Source organism: Octopus bimaculoides, chromosome 20 (genome assembly GCF_046866305.1).
Source record: "Octopus bimaculoides isolate indiv1 chromosome 20, ASM4686630v1, whole genome shotgun sequence".
Taxonomy (NCBI): Eukaryota; Metazoa; Mollusca; class Cephalopoda; order Octopoda; family Octopodidae; genus Octopus; species Octopus bimaculoides.
Genome location: NC_142947.1, coordinates 44,555,917 through 44,577,530, shown reverse-complemented (window position 1 = coordinate 44,577,530; position 21,614 = coordinate 44,555,917). Strand labels below are relative to the sequence as shown.

General features: G+C 36.7%; 1 protein-coding gene across 1 annotated transcript; it reads left to right on the top strand.

The window, feature by feature from the left end:
- The first annotated feature begins 615 nt into the window (after positions 1–615).
- On the top strand, positions 616–20,679 carry LOC106877458 (putative bifunctional dTTP/UTP pyrophosphatase/methyltransferase protein). The gene is made up of 2 exons (XM_014926360.3): positions 616–1,378; positions 18,926–20,679. Exons 1-2 carry the CDS (start codon positions 1,011–1,013, stop codon positions 19,251–19,253), a joined length of 696 nt encoding a protein of 231 aa, XP_014781846.1. The 5' UTR covers positions 616–1,010; the 3' UTR covers positions 19,254–20,679.
- The last annotated feature ends 935 nt before the right edge of the window (positions 20,680–21,614 follow it).

Sequence of the window (21,614 nt, the reverse complement as noted above, 5' to 3'; positions counted from 1 at the left end):
ATCTATCTATCTATCTATCTATCTATCTAAATATTTATTCTAATACAACAATGTTCTTGATAGTGACTTCGAAGTTTCGGCCAGCTAAGTCATCGTCGGACTAGATATCTGGGTGTAGGCTATGATTTTATATAAATAACAGCACACACGCAGGCACACATACGCGTACTTACATAAACACACTACTTGGCTCCTGGGGTACCTTTAGCGGAATCCACTATGTGACAAGCATTTGGACCAGATTTCCAGGATGTCTTTCCTTCTCAATCCCTCCTCCTCCTCCACATCAGTCTCAGAAACATTTTAAAGGACCATAAGGGTATTGCTTTACCTCCTGGCTAAAAACACAAAAATACGTACATCCATCCAAAAAGTATATAAATAATATATATTTAAATAATATATATTTATATATTTTTTAAAGTATATATATATATATTTATACGTACATAAATTATTATATATATATAAAGTATATAGCACATTCTTTCTCTCTACAAGCATTAGTTTAGTGAGTTCGAGTCCACAGCTAACCACCTACACTTTTTTCTGCAAAATAGGGGCAGTTTATCCTGTTCAAGCTATATTATTAGCATTATCCTGCGATTGAGAATTTAAAAATCACTTCTTTAACTTTAATTATATTATTTTTAAAAAGATATTTAGGCAGTGTCTCAAGCCTCAGGCTTTTATTAATCAGAGTGGAAATTATTGGGGTTACACCGTATCAATAGCAACTCATGAAAACACTATCGTTATATTCAACAAGACTATCAAAATGGATATCATGTGGATCTGTTTCTTTGTTCTCTTCGTTTTCTGCTGCTTGTTTCTGCTTCTGTTTTTCTATTACGACCTAAAAGAGTTCTGTGTTAAACCGAAAGAAAGGTCGCTTAGTTTCGCTTCCGGTTCCTACCTGTGCGACTGGACCTCGTCAGCCGGTGTAAGGGGAATGGTATCAAGTGCAGCATCGACACCGACACACAAGGACCCTCATCACCACCATCACCATGCTTCAACCCATCATTACCGAAATCAATTCTCTTCGGATTATTCTAGCGAGCGCTTCGCCCCGCAGGAAGCAGATCCTGGAAAATGTCGGCATGAATATCGAAGTTGTGCCGTCAACTTTTGAAGAGAACTTGGACCAAAGTGCTTTCCCGACGCCGGCTGATTATGCGAAAGCAACGGCTCGGGGTAAAGCCATTGAAGTAGCACGTCGACTGGGAGTCTCAGAAAAGCAAAGTGGAGACTCCGTTAAACCCCCTCCGGATATTGTTATCGGAGCGGACACGATTATAACTGTGGGTGATAAGATCTATGGTAAACCGAAGGACCGAGAAGATGCTAAGAATACCTTGACAAATTTGTCTGGCAAGTAAGTACATACAATTCTTCCATACTTGTTCTGCACCGGGACGTGCACGTGAATGTAAAACATTCGTTGTCCAAATAAGTATCTGTTTATACACTCACTCACATATATATCTATGGGTACTACAACATATACATACATATATATAAATACATATATATACACGCATATATATATATATATATATATATATATATATATATATATATATATATATGTGTGTGTGTGTGTGTGTGTACGGCTATTCGTCGCTGCGATTACATTACACGAGATTCCACGTCCGGCAAGTGCCCGTATGTCGCTGGTTGTTCTGACTCTTATTTCTAGCAATTACTGGTGTTCATTAGCACCCTCAGTCACTTTAGTGACGTCTATACTTGTACCTTTTGGTTATAAATTGCGAATAAGCCATCTTGATAATTTATATATATATATATTCACATGTTCATATAATGATATCTAGCAAACGTATTGGTAAGATAAAACACGTAATCGTTACCAAAATATCAAAAATTCGTCCACAAAGGTCTATAGTAGACTCCTTATGAATCGATCTCCTTGGTTATATATCAAAAAATTTAAATAAGAGCTTTTCGCTAATATCCATTTATATTAAAGTTTATTAAGTAATAATATATATATATTAAAGTAATAAACTTTAATATATATGGATTTAGCGTTAAAGCTCTTATTTATTCCACGTCCTCGCGTTGTTGTTTTTTCGTGTTTTTTCTTGCTTCTTCATGTTTGGATTGACTATATATATATATATATATATATATATATATATATATATATATATATATATAATAAGACATGAACAGAGCAGTGTCAGGTTTCAAGTCGTTTCTACAGAAGAAAGTACAGAAATATATAAATTTAGCAGATTTCACCACATAGTACAAATCCCATATCCTTTCATTTCACATCGGATTTTAGACACTAGATTTGGCCTGAGCACTTATTGTGTATACTTATATGTCTTTTTAACATTTACATATATATATATTCGTGGTGTAAGCAGGTAAATGATAATATCCACGTAGAGTACATTATTTTCTCGAGGTTTACGCTTACCTCTCGATTGATGGGACGAGAAAAGCGTGAAAGTTACGCTGTGTCATGTCCTAACGTTCTTTTAGAAATCTGTTGCCGTGTAGTTTATATGAGAAATATTAAAAGAAGATGAATTTCTGCCATGAGGTTTATAATATTCTGCGCTGTTAACATCATTTTATAGGCATGACTGTGTGGTTTACAAGTTTGCTTTGCAACCACGTGGTTTCGGTTTCAACCCCATTGCGTGGCACCATGGGCATGATACTTCGTCTGTCGTGCTGAGCAGATCAATGCCAAGTACCTTGCAGGTTAATTTGACAGACGGAAATTGTGCGGAAGCCCGTCATGTGTAAATCCCATTGTGTATGTGTGTGTGTGTGTTTGAATGTTTGCGTTTGTCACCGCTGGACAACCGGTATTAGTTTGTTTACGTTCCATGCAACTTAGTGATTCAGCAAAAGAGGCCGATAGACTAAGTACCAGACTAAGTTGGTGTTAGGAAGGGCATCCAGCTGTAAAAACCCTGCCAAAACAGACACAGAAGGCTTCTGTCTGGCTAGCCCCTTGTCAAACCATCCAACCCATGTCAGCATGGGAGATGGACGTAAACACACCAGCATTAGTTGTCAAGGGATGTTGGGGGGACAAACAGGCACACAAGCATACACACACACACACACACACACACACACACACACACACACACACACACATATATATATATAATAATATAATTAATATATAGATATATGCATATATCCATACATATATGTACACACCTACATCTGCGACAGGCTTTCAGTTTCTGTCTACCAAATCCATTCACAAAGCTTTGATTGGCCCCAGGCTATAGTAGAAGACACTTGCCCAAGGTGCCATGCAGTGGGACTGAACCTGGAAACATGTGGCTGGTAAGCAAGCTACTTACCACACAGCTACTCTTAGAATTTTAAAATGTTTTTTGTTACTTGTTTCAAACTGAGGCACCATCTTGAAGAATTTTTAGTTGAATGACCCAATCCCAGTACTATTTTTTTTTTTTATGACTGGTACTCACTCTGTTGGTCTTTTTTGCCACACTGCTAAGTTACAGGAATGTAAACAAACCAACACTGGTTGTCAAGTGGTGGTGGTGGTGGTGGACAAAGACACACAAAAAGATACACACAGTCATTTCTGTCACCTAAGTGACCAAGTCAGTAGCAGGGGGGGGGGGATGCTCTGAGGGCGTAGCTGCTGAAATAAGAATAGCCTGGGAAAAGTTCAGAGAGCTCCTACCTCTGCTGGTAACAAAGGGCCTCTTGCTCAGAGTGAAAGGTAGACTGTATGATGCATGTGTGCGAACAGCCATGCTACATGGCAGTGAAACATTCGCTGTGAATGCTGAGGACATGTGTAGGCTTGAAAGAAATGAAGTTAGTATGATCCGCTGGATGTGCAATGTCAGTGTGCATACTCGACAGAGTGAAGTACCTTGGGAGAAAAGTTGGACATGAGAAGCATCAGATGTGGTGTGCAAGGGAGACAACTGTGCCAGTATGGTCATGGGTTGTGAATGGATGAGGACAGCTGTGTGAAGAAGTGTCACACCCTAACAGTGGAGAGAACCTATGGAAGAGGTAGACCCAGGAAGACCTGGGATGAGGTGGTGAAGCACGACCTTTGAATGTTGGGCCTCACAGAGGCAATGACAAGCAACCGAAACCTTTGGAGATATGCTGTGCTTGAGAAGACCTGGCAAGCCGGGTGAGATCGTAGCTGTGGCTGATGCCAGTGTCGCATAATTGGCCCATTTAAAAGTACTCTTCATTCATTGGGTAATGTGCTGGGCTTGAGGAAACCTGTTGAGTGAAAAACTAGAGGTAGTCGATAGCTTCCGCTATCTGGGCGACCAAGTTAGTAGTGGGGGTGGGTGCGCTGAAAGTGTAGCTGCTAGAATAAGAATAGCCTGGGCAAAGTTTAGAGAGCTCTTACCCCTGCTGGCGACAAAGGGACTCTCACTCAGAGTAAAAGGCAGACTGTATGACGCATGCGTACGAACAACCATGCTACATGGCAGTGAAACATGGGCTGTAACTGCTGAGGACATACGTAAGCTCGCAAGGAATGAAGCCAGTATGCTCCGTTGGATGTGTAATGTCAATGTGAATACCCGTCAGAGTGTAAGTATCTTGAGAGAAAAGCTGAACATTAGAAGCATCAGTTGTGGCGTGCAAGAGAGACGATTGCGCTGGTATGGACATGTGGTGAGAATGGAGGAGGATAGCTGCGTGAAAAAGTGCCACACCCTAACAGTTGAGGGAACCCGTGGAAGAGGTAGGCCCAGGAAGACCTGGGCTGAGGTGGTGAGGCAAGACCTTCGTACATTGGGCCTCACCGAGGCGATGACTACGGACCGAGACCTTTGGAAATGGGCTGTGCGTGAGAAGACCCGGCAAGCCAAGTAAGATCGTTGCCAGTGCCCCTGGACTGGTTCTTGTGCGGGTGGCACATGAGATGCACCATTTTGAGCGTGGCCGTTGCCAGTACCGCCTGACTGGCTCCTGTAGGATTTTCGAGCGAGATCGTTGCCAGTGCCCCTGGACTGGCTTCTGCGGGTGGCACATAAAAGACACCATTTCGAGCGTGGCCGTTTTCGTGCGGGTGACACGTAAAAGCACCCACTACACTCTCTGAGTGGTTGGCGTTAGGAAGGGCATCCAGCTGTAGAAACTCTGCCAAATCAGACTGGAGCCTGGTGTTGCCATCCGGTTTCACCAGTCCTCAGTCAAATCGTCCAACCCATGCTAGCATGGAAAGCGGACGTTAAACGATGATGATGATGATGAATGCCAGTGCCGCGTGACTGGCACCCATGCCAGTGGCACGTAAAAAGCACCATTTCAGCATGGTCAATGCCAGTGCCGCCTGACTGGCTCCCATGCTGGTAGTACATAAAAAGCACCCACTACACTCTCAGAGTGGTTGGCATTAGGATGATGATGATGATGTAAGCTAATAAATTTTTTATAACGATTTTTTGTGTTAAACCACATGTTTTGAAACTAATTACTAATTACTGATGTAAGTCGAGGTAGCCTGTTATGATTAAATTACATATGATACACTTAATTATTTTGTTGTTCACTTAGAGAAATTGTCTTGCATAGAACTGGTCCACAATGCGAAATAGGTTAGGAACTGTTGCTGCAAATCATACATTTCAAGCCATTTATTACCAAATTCCTATTGAAATTCTCTTCTTTTCTTTCAATTATTTTAAAAATAAGGAAGAATTTAGAACAATAATTTAGTCATTATTAAGCTGGGGTAAGGGTGGCAAGCTGCCAGAATCGTTAGCACGATGGGCAAAATGCTTTGCGGCATTGCGTTCTGAGTTCAAATTCTGCCAAGGTTGACTTTGCCTCTCATCCTTTCAGGATCAATTAAATAAGTACCAGTTATGCACTGGGGTCGATGTAATTGACTTGATCCTTTCCCCCAAATTTGAGGCCTTTTGCTTCCAGTGGAAAGGATTATTTTATTTCTTTATTTCCCAGTGCGTAACTGGTACTTATTTAATCGACCCCGAAAGGATGAAAGGCAAAGTCTACCTCAGCAGAATTTGAACTCAGAACGTAATGGCAGACGAAATACTGCTAAGCATTTCACCCGGCGTGCTAACAATTCTACCAGCTCGCCACCCTTGGAAAGGATTATTAAGCTGGGCTAAGATGGAAATCTGGTAGAATGCTTAGCAGCATTTCATCCCACTTTATGTTCTGAAGTCAAACTCCTGCTGGGGTTGACTTTTTGTCCTTTCAGGGTCAATACAATAAGGACCAGGTGGAGGATTAGGGGTCGATGTAATTAACTTACATCCTCCCCCAAAATTGCTGGCCTTGTTCCAAAATTTGAAACCAATATTAAACTGGGGTTTACAAAACAAGTTAGCCTGAAATTTTGCCTGAAATATGTAAATTATATAACTTTAACCCTTATTTTGTGCAACCGAGTGTATTTGTTAGATTTTGTGCATGTGCACTTGGGACCCAAGAACTGTGTTAACTAGATTTTGATGGTCGGATACTTTGCAAAATTCCCAACATTTTATGTGACGTAGTACAAACGTTTTGTTTTTATTGACCAATTAATTCAGTATCTGTATGTTAGTATGCAAGCATTTAACTGATGTAGTGAGGGTTAAAATTGGAAGTTTTGTACCATAGGAGTAGAAGGTAGAATTAGTCTCAGAAAGGTTGATATCAAAAGGATTTTATAATACATCTTTGAACTAAGACTGCTTCCGTCACTAATAAAGGGTTAAATAAAATATAAAAAATACTGCTTTAAATCAATGTTGCTTTCGTCACTACCAATGCTTTTAAAAGCATTTAGTAACTTTTTTTTAAGAAAGAAAGGGCAGAATTATTTCAAACACTGAATATCTTTTACTATCCACAGAGACAAAACTATTTTTCAACAAATTCATTTGGATGTTGATATTTTAAGAACCTGTTTTAGACTGACAAGAACAACAAACTCACTGGCACGATTTCTCTTTGAAATTGCTGCTTCTCATTCTCTCTTTTACGTTAAAATCTCATCAATTAGCAGAGCTAAATTTAAATTAATATTTGCATTTAGACGTCTTTATGCCAGACGATGGTGGATTTCCGGTATAATCTCTACTTAAACGATTAGCTGTGGTTTTTTTTTTTTGTTTTTTCCTTGTAATCTTTTCCTTAGCAACAGATTCTGCTCTTCATGTACTGGAATTGTTACAGAAGCAAATATCTTCAATGAATGAAGAATTTCATATATAGTGACTTCAGCACTGTTGAAGGCTGCTATTTTTGTCTGTAATGACAAAACCTAAAAACCACCACCACCACCATCATCATCATCATCATTATTGTTTCTTTTACAACTGCTTATAGATTGGACAAGACTTGTTGACAACACTGGCTGTCAACTGTTCAGAAACAAACACAAGCATGTGCATGCATACACACACACACATTTATACACATACATACATGTATGCATGCATCTGTACTGCATTTTGGGCAAGTAACTTCTACCACACATGCATGCACACATAGGAGCACTCTGCCGGTTACAATGACAAGGGTCCCAGCGGATCCAACCAACAGAACAGCCTGCTCGTGAAATTAACGTGCAAGTGGCTGAGCACTCCACAGACACATGTACCCTTAATGCAGTTCTCGGGGAAATTCAGTGTGACACAGAGTGGACCTTTAACCCTTTTGTTACCATATTTCTGCTGAAATATATATAACTGTTTCAGTTAATTTTTGAACATAATTATGAATGTCCATGTTAACTCTTTTGATACCAACCTGGTTGAAGCCGCCTCTGTCTCTGAGTACAAATGTCTTGTTTTCATAAGTTCTGAATTAAAATCTTCCACCAAACCTTAGTCACAATTTATGTTCCTAACACTAGCTTAATGATAACTAAGTTATTTTACTAAATTCTTTGTTATATTTAAAATTAATTGAAAGAAACACAGAGCATCTCAACAGAAATATGGTAACAAAAGGGTTAAAATATATATAATAGAGAAACAATTCTTAATCCTTTCGTTACCAACCTGGTTGAAACTGCCTCTGGCTCTGCAGTACAAATGTCTTGTTATCAAAAGTTCTGAATTAAAATCTTCCACCAAACCTTAGTCACAATTTATGTTCCTAACACTAGCTCAATGATAATTGAGTTATTTTACTAAATTCTTTGTTATATTTAAAGTAATTGAAAGAGACAGAGAGCATTTCAACAGAAATATGGTAAAAAAATGGGTTAATATAAATTAGCAAGGGAATTATCATAATAATTGCCCTTAATTAGCTGATTTTGGGGTTACAAATTGACTTGGTGGAAGGTTTTAATTTAGATCACTTTAACCCCTTTGTTACCATATATCTGTTGAAATCCACTGCCCTTGTTTCAATTCATCTTCAAAGAATAATAAAGAATCTATTAAAATAATTTTGTCATCATTAAGCTGGTGTTGGGGACGTAAACGAACATGGAATTTTGATGGAAGATTTAAAAACAGAATGTGTCATAGAATCATGAACAGTTTCAGACAGGTTGGTATTAAAAAGATGATCATGAGATACTCAGCCACTTATATGCTAATTCAAAGAACAGCTGTTTTAATTGATCAAACAACAGAATACTGACAGAAGTCCATTTATATTTTCCTGCTTTATACCTGTTCTATTAACATAGCAACGTTTACCATGTTCCAGTCTTGTTCTATTAACACAGCAACATTTACCGAGTTCCAGTCTGGTGTCATAATTTCTTTAGAATATCAAAACCCTTTGCCATCAACCAACGCGTACAGCAGCTTGTGTAGAGAGCATTCGTCTACTGCTCCCTCCCTCCCTCGTACACTCACGCCTTCTCTCAGTACCAATGCTTTACGTAAAAAAAAAATCAATAATTATGTGTTCCATGCACCAACTACATAGACTAAAATCTGTTTTTGTTATTATTATTATTATTATTATTTGTCCCCCTCATCCTTCGCCCTGTTAGCAAATAAAAGAAATCGTAATTTTTGTTATTATTATTAATATTGTTGCTGTTTGTATTACTTAATTATCATTATTATTATTATTATTATTATTATTATAACAATTATGACTACCATTATTGGTAGCAGTGGCAGCAGTAGAAGTAGCACCTGTTGTAGTAATGGTGGTGTTAGTAGTAGTGGTGGTAGTGGTTGCAATAGACTCCTACCCCTCCTCTTATGGCAAATTTCAGTTGTGATGCTTTTACATATTCCCCACTTTTCTGTAAAAGTGAAATATGTTTGTGTAAGTATGTCTATACACACACACACACACACACACACACACACACACATATTTACACATATGTATATAGACATATATGGTGTGTGTGTGTGATATTTGTCTGTGTTCTAGGAAGAGCATTCTGCTATAGAATCCATGCCAAAACTGGAATGCATGATTGAGACATGGACAGCCGACCCATGGAAAGGGAGCCAGTTCAGCATAAAAAGACTGCCTTTGGGAGTCTACCACCCTCCATCCTGCAAACATGTTCCACCCAGCACTGCTGCAAGGAAGTAATAAGAGCCTCCACACTAACTATGCCTTTCATTCTAGTGCGGAAGTGCTTGATGATGTTAACAAGCTTCTGCAGGGCAGCCATAAGTCTCTAGGACTTTCCAAAGAGTTTTTCTGTCCACCGTGTCAAAGACCTTGAAAGAGTCCACAAACATCACAAAGAGGAATTGGTGTTGCTCCACTGCTTCCTCCTGTAGCTGTATGCTAAATGGTTTAAAACCCATCTGCTGGCATGTCCCGACATTTCATACCATGGAAAAATATTCAAATATGAATTAGAAATAGTTTGAGGTACATAAACAAAATTGAACACGCGTAAGGTGTGTGTGTGTGTTGTTAGTTCATGGGTTGGCTGTGTTTTAGGTGTAAGAGAATATATTCTCAAATCAAAACTCAAAACCACAATCAAAAATGGAAATTGTAGTTGTGGCTCTCGTGCTGGTGGCATACAATAAGCACCATTCATGTGTGGGTCATTTCCAGTGCCACCTAACTGGCTCCCCATGCCAGTGGCACATAAAAAGCACCATCTGAACATGGCTGATGCCAGTGCCACCTGACTGGCTCCCATATTGGTGGCATATAAAAAGCACCCACTACACTCTCAAAGCGGTTGGCATAGAAACATTGCCAGATCAGACTGGAGCCTGGTGTGGCCTCCTGGCTTGTCAGTCCCCAGTCAAACTGTCCAACCCATGCCAGCATGGAAAACAGACGTTAAACGATGATGATGGTGATGTGACTGGTGTTAAAACCACCTGAAAGTAAGTATTAGACAAGCAAGACAACTCACATCAGGTTTTCTTCCGCCTAAAACGCAGCTGACCTGCAAACTAGCAACATTCACACATGGTGTGTGTGTGTTTGATTCTGTTTATATACCTGGAGCAGCCTCCAATTGATATTTGAATTTTTTCAATGGCATGAAATGTTAGGACATGCCAACAGACGGTTCTTAAACCATTTGGCATATGGTCGGTGATATAGCATGCAGAGGGCTTTGGTATGCATTATTGAAAAGTCACAACTATGACAAGACAGCAATGTCTGTCACTACAAAAATGAACCTGGTGTGAGTTGTCTTGCTTGCTTATGACTTACTTTCAGGTGTTTTCAACACCAGGCACACTGAGAATAGGCCTAAAGCGCAGCCAACCCATGAACTAACCACATACACCTCGATTTTGTTTTTATATATATATATATATATATATATATATATATATGTATATGTGTGTGTGTGTGTGTGTGTGTATACATATGTATGTATATGTATATGTGTGTGTATAATTGTTATATATATATATATATATAATATATATATATATATATATATATATATATATATATATATATATCTATGTATAATATGTATATGTGTATACATATGTATGTATGTATGTGTGTGTGTGTATATATATATATATATATATATATTCATTAGAAATGCAGAGACGCCTATAATAGGACATCTACTCGCTAGAAATAGCAGCAAAAATACTACATACCACAAAGGTTATATATATATATATATATATATATATGTTCAAGATTCTGTTGTTGCTATATGATACCAATAATAACAATACCGATGGTGATGATGATGGTGCTGATGTCTACCGGCATGTTTCCCATGCTATTTTATTTTTTCGCAGTGAGCGTTTCCGTTTGCTCTGCTCATCTACCTATATTACACTAATGTAGTTTCCTTTAAGATTTTTTTTCTTCTTGTATTATTATTATTATTATTATTATTATTATTATTATTATTAGTAGTAGTAGTAGTAGTAGTAGTAGTAGTAGTAGTTGTCTTCACATGCACACTAAATTCTATTGCATTGCTGAAAGCTCGAGAATTCTTGCTGCGATTCAAAAATTGTATTTATTTATCTGTGTGTGTTTTTAATTCCTCGTTTCTGGTGGGGGTAGGGGGGGGGGAGGCAGTTGCGAGGTTGGTGGCTGAGAGAGATGGAGGAGCTTGATAAAGATTTTTATTCTATTGTATGGATTTTTTTATTCAAGGTTTTGTCTGTTTTTTTTGCAGCCATAGATTGGTTTAGATTCCCCCCCTCCTAAATGTTCATTATTATTACTATTATCATCATCATCATCATTTTAAAAATTATTATTAGTTATTGTTATCATTACTATTATCATTATTATTATTATTGTTAATATCATCATTATTGTTGTTTATTATTATTATTATTATTAGTAGTAGTAGTAGTATTGTTATCATTACTATCATCATTATTGTTTTTTAATTATTATTATTAATATTATCCTTATAATTATTATTAGTAGTATTGTTACTACTGTAATCATCATCACCATTATTATTATTATTATTATTATTATTATTATAATTATTATCATCATCATTTTTAAAAATTATTATTATTATTGTTATTTTTAACATTACTATTATTATCAATATTTTTGTCAATATCATTATCATTATTGTTTATTATTATTATTATTATTATTATTAATTTCATTATTATATTATCATTATCATTATTAATAGTATTATCATTACTTTCATCATCATCATCATCATCATCATCAATATTGTTTTTTAATTATTATTATTATTAATATTATCCTCATTATTATTAGTTGTAGTATTGTTATTACTATCATCATCATCACCATCATTATCATTATTATTATTATTATTATTATTATTATTATTATTATTTTGCCTCTTTGCTTTCCTCAGCATCGAAGAAGTCTTATAAAAAAAAAGCTGGTTTCTATTGTACGGTGCCAAGCGTTCGTTAGTGTTTTATGACACTGTTTACTCCTTTTAATTAAAACGTTCCTAATTACCGTACTGACTTAGTAATTGCAACTTCTTCTCTGTTGCCATTGTTGTTGTTGTCATTGTTGTTGAGGTTGTTGTTTTTGTTTTCTCTTTATTCCATTGGTTTTTATTTTTATTTCAGGTCTTTTTCTAATTTTTGTTGTTGTTGTTTTTCCTTGTTCCCCGCTCCCCCCTTGTGATTACTTCTCAGTGCATCCTTACTGCATGGAGTGTTTGGTGGTGGTGGTGGGGGTGGGGCGTCGGGGGAGCTTAAAGAGGAAATGGAAGTCAAAGAATTGGGAATTTCCTTTACCTCCTTGTCCTCCTCATTCTCGTCATCATTACCGTCATTGTCTTCATCATAACGATAATCATCATCACCATTAGTATCATCATCATTGTTGTTCTTATCATTTTCATCATCATCATAACATTGTTGTTGCCTTCATCATCATAACATCATCAACATCATCATAACGTTGTTGTCGTCATCATCATCATCATCGTCAATATCATGTCATTATTATCATCATATCACAATCTTCATTCTCATTTCTGTTATTAATTAATTAATTAATTAATTAATTAATTAATTAATTGTATGATCATTGGTGGCCGAGTATAGCAACAAGTTGGTTAAGCTGATAAGGGTTACTAGGATAAACTTTGCCCTTAATCCTTCCAATATTGATAGAATAAGCCCTGGGGCCGGGCCTGATATAATCATCAATGCCAATCATTGATGGCAGTAAAAAAATAACAAAAAAGAAAAAAAATGTGATGTTTTCCTAGGGGATACATACCATGTCCCAGGGGGGCATTAAGAGCCATGAAGGGGTCATAAGCAATATTATTGTTCTTTAACTTGTTTCATTCATTAGACTGTGGCCATGTTGGGGCACTTACCTTGGAGAGTTTTTGTCAAATGAATTGACCCCAGCACTTTGTAATTGTTTTAAAGCCTGGTACTTACTTTATCGGACTCAATGTAATCCTCTTACCTCATCCCCTTAAAACTGCTAGCCCTTTGCAAAAAATTTGAAACCATTAAGGTGTTGAGCTGGCAATATCATTAGCACGTTGGACGGAATGCTGATCGGTATTTTGTCCGTCGCTACGTTCTGAGTTCAAATTCTGCCAAAGTCGACTTCATCTTTCACCCTTTCAGGGTCGATAAATTAGGTACCAGTTGCATATTGGGGTTGATCTAATCAACTGGCCCCCTCTCCAAAAATTTTGCGCCTTCACCAGGCGAAATGCTTAGCGGTATTTCATCTGTCTTTACTGTTCTGAGTTCAAATTCCATCGAGGTCCACTTTGCGTTTCATCCTTTCGGGGTCGGTAAATTAAGTACCAGTTGCATACTGGGGATCAATCTAATTGACTGTCCCCCCCCCCAAAAAAAGAATTTCAGGTCTTGTGCCTAGAGCAGAAACGATCCTTTCCGGGCTGATAAAATAAGTACCAGTAAGACACTGGAGACAATGTAATCAACTCATCCTCTCCCCCAAAACGGCTGCCCTTGTAGCAAAATCAAAAACCATTATTATTATCATTATTATTATTATTATTATTTTTTATTAGAAACTGCTGTGATCTGGCAAAATTGTTGGAGTGTGAGGCAAAAAATGTCCTGTGTTATATTCTCCTGTCTTTTTATTCTTCAGGATTCATTGATTCCCAATGTTAACCCCAGGCCCACCTTAGCTGCATTTTAGGCCCTCAAACATTGTGGTGGTGCTGGTGGTGGGGGTTCTAGTATTTATTATGACTCCACTGTCATCTCAAGACCACTCCCATCGCCACATGTTGCACTAACGCTCGGCTACTGCAGCATTACCCGCTACCACTCTCTACTGCTACCAACACCTGTTGCTCTAATACTCCATTTCATGCCGCTACCTCGGGTTTAATCAATCCAATTACATTTCTGATAAATCGGTTTTTGATGTTATTAAGAGACTGGTGAAGGTGGCGGCGGCAGCGGCGGCAGCAGTAGATGCTAGGGATAGGGCTGGTGGTAGTGGTGGTGGTGGTGGTGGTGCTGAAGACGATTGTTGTGATGGTGCAGATCCTGACAGGTGGTGATGGTGGTGGTGGTGGTGGTGGTGATAGTGATGATGTTGGTGGTTGCAGCAGCAGTGGTGGTGGTGGTGGTATGAAGACAATTGTAGTGATGATTGTTGTTATTGTAGTGGCGGTGGTGGTGGTGGTGGTAGTAAATTATTGTAGACCTGCTGGTGGTTGTTGTTGTAATTGTGTTGTTGTTGTTGTTGGTGATGATGATGATGATGATGATGGTGGTAGCTGCTGTTGATGCTCATAGCATTTTATTATTTCATTCTTTTGTTCTTTCTTTCTGAATTTTCATTTCTGTCATCATCATCATCATCATCATCATCGAACAACGATTCTTTTATCGATTACTTGAAATATATATACGTCTTATTATTTTTATTTTTAATGTTTTCTGTCCTCTTTACTTCTGTTAGGAAAAAAGGTGTGCGTTTTTATGCCTAAGATGAATGATTGTACGTACATGTATGTGTGTCTGTGTATGTACACACACACACACACACACTCACATATATTTATGCATACATACCTATATGTGTAAATATATACATATAAACATGCATACATACCTGTATATATAAATATATATATAAACATACATGTCTGTATATATAAATATATATATATATATAAAAACATGCATACATACCTGTATATATATACATATAAACACGCATACATACCTGTATATATAAATATATATATATAAACATACATTCATACCTGTATCTATAAATATATACATATAAACATGCATACATACGTCTGTATATATATATATATATAAATGTGCACACATACCTGTATATATATATATATATATATATATATATATACATATAAACATGCATACATACCTGTATATATAAATATATATATAAACATACATATCTGTATATATAAATATATATATATATATATATATATATATAAAAACATGCATACATACCTGTATATATATATACATATAAACACGCATACATACCTGTATATATAAATATATATATAAACATACATTCATACCTGTATATATAAATATATACATATAAACATGCATACATACGTCTGTATATATATATATATATATAAATGTGCACACATACCTGTATATATATATATATATATATATATATATATATATACATATAAACATGCATACATACCTGTATATATAAATATATATATAAACATGCATACATACCTGTGTATATAAATATATATATATAAACATGCATACATACATGCCTGTATATATATAAATATATATATATGTAAACGTGCATACATACCTGTATATATAAATATATATATATCATATCAACATAGACATATATATATATATATATATATATATATATCTCCCACACATCCATCTTGATATTTAGCTAATATTAAATGGTGTGTTCTTTCTTTCCTTAGATATTCATAAAAGATATTGCCTTTAGACAGCAGCAGCAGCACACAGAGATGAGACATATCATGGGCTTGTGTGTGTACTTGCACACACACACACACACACACACACACACACACACACACACACACACACACATAGAAGCTCATGATAATCAAATTTGCTCACATACATGAATGCTCATTCATAAACGAATGTGTTTGTAGTCCTGATTCCTCCACAGTCCGCACGGCTGATTGTTATTGGCAGATTACATTTCTGTTGCTAACACAATTCCTCTCACTCAAAGAATCCTGACTACCTAAATGCAGACACCCACATATTATCCATTGTCTAGTTAATTACATTTCTTACACTAATTACTTCTTCTCAATTAATTCTTTTTCATCATCATCATCATCATCATCGTTTAACGTTTGTTTTCTATGCTGGCATGGGTTGAACAGTTCAACTGGGGTCTGGGAAGCCAGGAGGCTGCACCAGGCTCCAATCTGATCTGACAAAGTTTCTACAGCTGGATGCCCTTCCTAATGCCAACCACTCCGAGAGTGTAGTGAGTGCTTTTTAAGTGCCACTGGCACAGGGGCCAGAGAGAGCTGGCATCAACCATGTTCGGATGGTACTTTTTATGTGCCACCGGCACAGGAGCCAGTCCAGGCGGTACTGGTATTGACCACGTTCAGATGGTGCTTTTTACGTGCCACTGGCACAGGGGCCACAACTACAACTTCCATTTGATTGTGGTTTGATTTTGATTTTGGTTTTGATGTCCTTGACTCAATAGGTCTCCTCAAGCATGGCATGTTGCTCTACGATCCAAAGGTACTTTTTTTGGGGTGAGGCTTTGGAGACAATGGAAGATGTATAAGCAGATAGACAGACAGACAGACATTGCTCCAGTTCAGTCCAGTTCACTATTTGCTTATACATCTTCCATTGTCTCCAAAGCCTCACCCCCAAAAAACAAAAAAACAAAACAATGTTCTGTTATAAACAAAACCCCAAAAAACGCCTGTTTTATATAAATAAGCAAGATCTCTGTATTTTCGCAGTTATATTTGACAAGTTCGAAAGATGAACGAAAGCGCTAATATATGTATAAAATAAATGAAAGAAGTTATTCCAAAATTCTGACGACTTCTTTTTCAATATATATATATATATATATATATATATATATTCCTCTGTTTCTGAAGAAGAGCTTTGCTCAAAACATTAAGCCATCTTTCTTTCCTTCCCTGGATGTCTGCTAATACTTTACATGTACCATATCTGTGTGTTGTTGTTTTTGTGTTTGTCGTTCTTTTTTTTTGGGGTGGGGATTTACTATATATATATATATATATATATATATATATATGTGTGTGTATATATATATATATATATATATATATATATATATATTTAAATCACAGCATATGGATTCGAGTAATCCGACAGTACTCATAAAAAGCTCCTTAACGTATCATTTTACAGACCATGTGGATTATATAGTAATATACAAGAGAAACTGATAAATAGTGTATATAATAATAAATGACAGAGAAGTATTTAGGTGAATCTTCAAAGATAAACAATCCAAATATCATTTTTATCGTTAGATAAAGATTCATCCAAATATTTCTGTCATTTAAGACTAACATACATTCATGGAATTTTGTCAGTGATCAGATCACGGTCTCAAAACGCCGAAAATATTTTGGCAAATTAAATTTAAATGCTGTAGTGAATCTAACGGTTTTTGTGTGTTTTTAAATGGCTTATAAACACCTTCCACGCTGCAATTGTTTTCGTTCCAACACACGAACTCAGATCAGGTCACTTGCTATGCAAGTATATCTCCGTAATATATATATATATATATATATATATATATATTGAGAGAGAGAGAGAGAGAGAGAGAGAGTTCTTGAGCAAAACACTTCGTCTTGTGTTGCTCTGTGATAACTTCAACACCTGACACGTGGCCCACCGTGCACCTGTTCAGGAAACGTCAATTTTATGGAGGGAGCGAGCTAATGTCTGGCATGAACATTTGATCAATATAAATAAATCTTTTGTGCAGATTGTTCAGCAAGGATCGAACACTCATATGTCGTCTTTGACAGGCGAGTCCATCTTTTATTTATAATTCAAGAAATGGTAAAAAATTGTGCTGTCATCTTTGAAGTAAGTGGTAGCACTATACCTAAACAAAATCATACGTGTGTGCCTCATTGTCTTGAAATTGTGACAGTGTTAAGTGCCACCATTATTTAAGTGCTATTATATGTTTCAAGTCTTCTGTGAAAACCTGTCCAGTCATGGGCTTCAAAGCCACTTCAAAGTGCTGCCCAGCAGGATTGAACCCCAAACCACATGGATGGAAACCAAGCTTCTTACTCATATAACCACATACATGCAGTGACATCATTGACTGAATGCTTCCTTTTCTTTAATTAAAACCTAATTGAGATTTTTTTTTTTTCAATTAAAAGCTCATTAGTCTTGTGTCTTTTTTAATGAAAGGCCAAATTAATTAACAAATGATCACATGATTGGATGGGTTCTGTCTCTTATACTCGCTTAGAAATACACATCCATCTGTACATTCTTGTACAATGGTACTAAATTGAACCAACTCACTTCTACGTCACATGCACATCATAATATATGTGTGTGTGCAGGCATGACTGCTTTGATAGAATATGTACCAGACTTAACTAAATGGGTGTCTTTCTACGTGTGGAGGCGCAATGGCCTGGTGGTTAGGACAGTGAACTCATGGTTGTAGGATCGTGGTTTTGATTCCCAGACCGGGCGTTGTGAGTGTTTATTGAGCAAAAACACCTAAAGCTCCACGAGGCTCCAGCAAGGGGTGGTGGTGAACCCTGCTGTACTCTTTCACCACAAATTTCTCAAACTCTTTCTTCCTGTTTCTGTTGTACCTGTATTTTTAAAGGGCCAGCCATATATGAATATATGTGTGTGTGTGTATATATATATATATATATATATATATATATATATATATATAAATTTTTTGTCTCTTCTACAACAAATTTGTAACTTTATATTATGTTCACAATTTTATTTCTACTCCGCAGGTCGCACATGGCAGTAACAGGATTGGTAATTGTGGCGCCTGGGTCCTGGAAAGTTGGGAAGCTGTTTGTGGAAGACACGAAACCACCACTATGCGTATTTGAATGTCACGAAATCACCAAAGTATTTATGACAGACCTGGCCCCGGAAATAATGAACAGCTATCTGGACTCTGGTGAATTCAATGGACGAGCCGGTGCATATAGCATCCAGGGGCTGGCTGGTTCCTTCATTGAAGCTGTGGACGGTGACTTCTACAACGTTGTCGGGCTTCCATTGCACCGATTTTGTCGTGAGCTGTTGCATATTTGCATGACTAAACAAGAATAAGTTTGGTTTTTAACAATGCGACCCTACATGAGAAAATTACTACCCTTCTTAAATCTATGCCTCTTCTAAAGCTATTAATTCATAAATTCAAACCCGCATGTGTATAAACACACACACACTTACATACGCACTTACAAACATATATCAAATTAAGATTATTATTTTAATGCAAGTTTCAGAACAATAACAGAATATTCATTGACGGTGTGAATCAATACTAAAGCTGGGGCCAAATGTATTTTAAGATTCATTTTGTCTGGGTTTCTGTGTTTCACCTGACTGTTTATTCATCAAGTAAAATTGTGTCTCAGGTAAAACAAATTTTAACGTGTGTGAATTGTGTGTATATACACACACACACGTATTTATATACCTGAACAAAATTAGGGAGTTGAATGCATATAGTAAAAAGTATATATAAGTATTATGATATAGTCTGCTAAAGATAATACATCCTAAGAAGTTTCATTTTATGCCAAGCAGTCCAGATCAAATAACAAATTCAGTCAGTTCATAAAACACCTTGGTATGTCTTGTGTATTTCAGGAATAATACAGGGTGTCTACAAAGTCTGGGTACATGAGGATTAACACATACTTTAAGAAATTATTATTTCTTATATTGAATTATTTATATTATGATTTTATTTACTCCATGTACCCACATGGGGATTAACACATACTTTAAGAAATTATTATTTCTTATATTTAATTGTTTGTTATGATTTTATTTACTCCATGTACCCAGACCTTATGGATACCCTGTATTATCAGTTAAAAATTTGTAAGGGGCTTAACATGTTAAATTATAAATATTGTTATGGGTGACTTATAGTAATTTTCCTTGGATAACTATAACAACATTGCTATCGTTTGATGCGAGGGTTCTGATGATACTATCACTATTCCATCGTCATTTTGTGCAGCTAAATACACTCGGGGTTTTAATGATTGAAAGATTTTTCTTATAAACGGAGGACAAAAAAGAAACATATCTTTGTTTATGTCTGCTGTGTGTAAAACTAAATATTTCCCTTTCTCAATCTTCCTTGCACCTCCTCTCGGTCTCTCGAAGGGTTAAAATGAACGACTAGTCCGATTATCTTACAAAAACAATCCACAAATGAAGATATTCTTTCTTTTTCCCCATTCTGCCTTTCTTCCAACTCTCTACCGATAAAAAAGAAAAAAAACTCGTCTGCGTGTGTGTGAGTGTGAGTGTTTTACATTTTCCTTTAAAAAGACGAGGAAATTAAAGAGAAAGAGAGAGAAAGTTAGATAGAAAAATAAAGATTTACCATTCTCTCTCAGCCGCATTTAAGCTATTTATTTGTTTGATTGGTTTGTTGAAGGTTATATTCCAGAATTTTCTTTCTTTTCTCAATAAAGTTAATCATTAAAAAAAAAAAATTTCTTAATCAGTGCAATGATGCATTTTTATTTTTCTTCCTTTATTTATTTTTTTCTTTTTTGTCAGAGAAATTCTGAATTCAAATTCTTCAATGCATCAGAATGTGTTTGTTTTCATGACAAATCCTAATATAATCAGAATCTACACCATCTGAAAGGTACTAAAAAATGTTATTAATCAATATTCATTTTCAGAAAGTTACAAGGAATCAAAGTTCATGAAGCAGGTGGGGCACAGTTGTGTAGTTATGCCTAATCTAATTTCAGATCGGCTACAGGCAACCTTTTTCGAGAAGCGGGCCGCATGACATATGGCACATCATCAAATGAACCACACTATTAAAAAAGAAAAAATTGAACGTAATTTTCCGCTAGGTGTCATCATTATCATCATCATCGTTTAACATCCGCTTTCCATGCTAGCATGGGTTGGATGATTTGACTGAGGACCAAGCTCCAGTCTATTTGGCAGTGTTTCTACAGCTGGATGCCCTTCCTAACGCCAACCACTCCGAGAGTGTAGTGGGTGCTTTTACGTGCGACCGGCACGAAGGCCAGTCAGGCGGTCTCTTTGGGTCGCAGGTTGCCCGCGACTGTCCTATGTAGACAGCAAAAATTATGGTGTAGTCGTGGTTGGAACGGCATTGGTCATAAATCTGCTCGGTAAAAGCCAGCAAGTGGTCAAGTAACAGTATAAAGAAAAGTAAGGGGAAGCCACTCCGGTCTTTTCTCCCGCCTGAAAGTGCTGCGTGTTATTCGATCTCAACATAATTCTATTGAAAAAGAAATGCTTTATACGAAACTGAAGCCCATAATTCAAGTCTACTTCTCTCCTCCGTCCAGAGGATCGCTTACAAGGAACGAAAGGGGAATACAGTTTGTTTATCTTAAACGATTCCAAAGGTTTCATTCGATGTGGCTATCTTTATGATATCTGAATGTTGCACGCGCG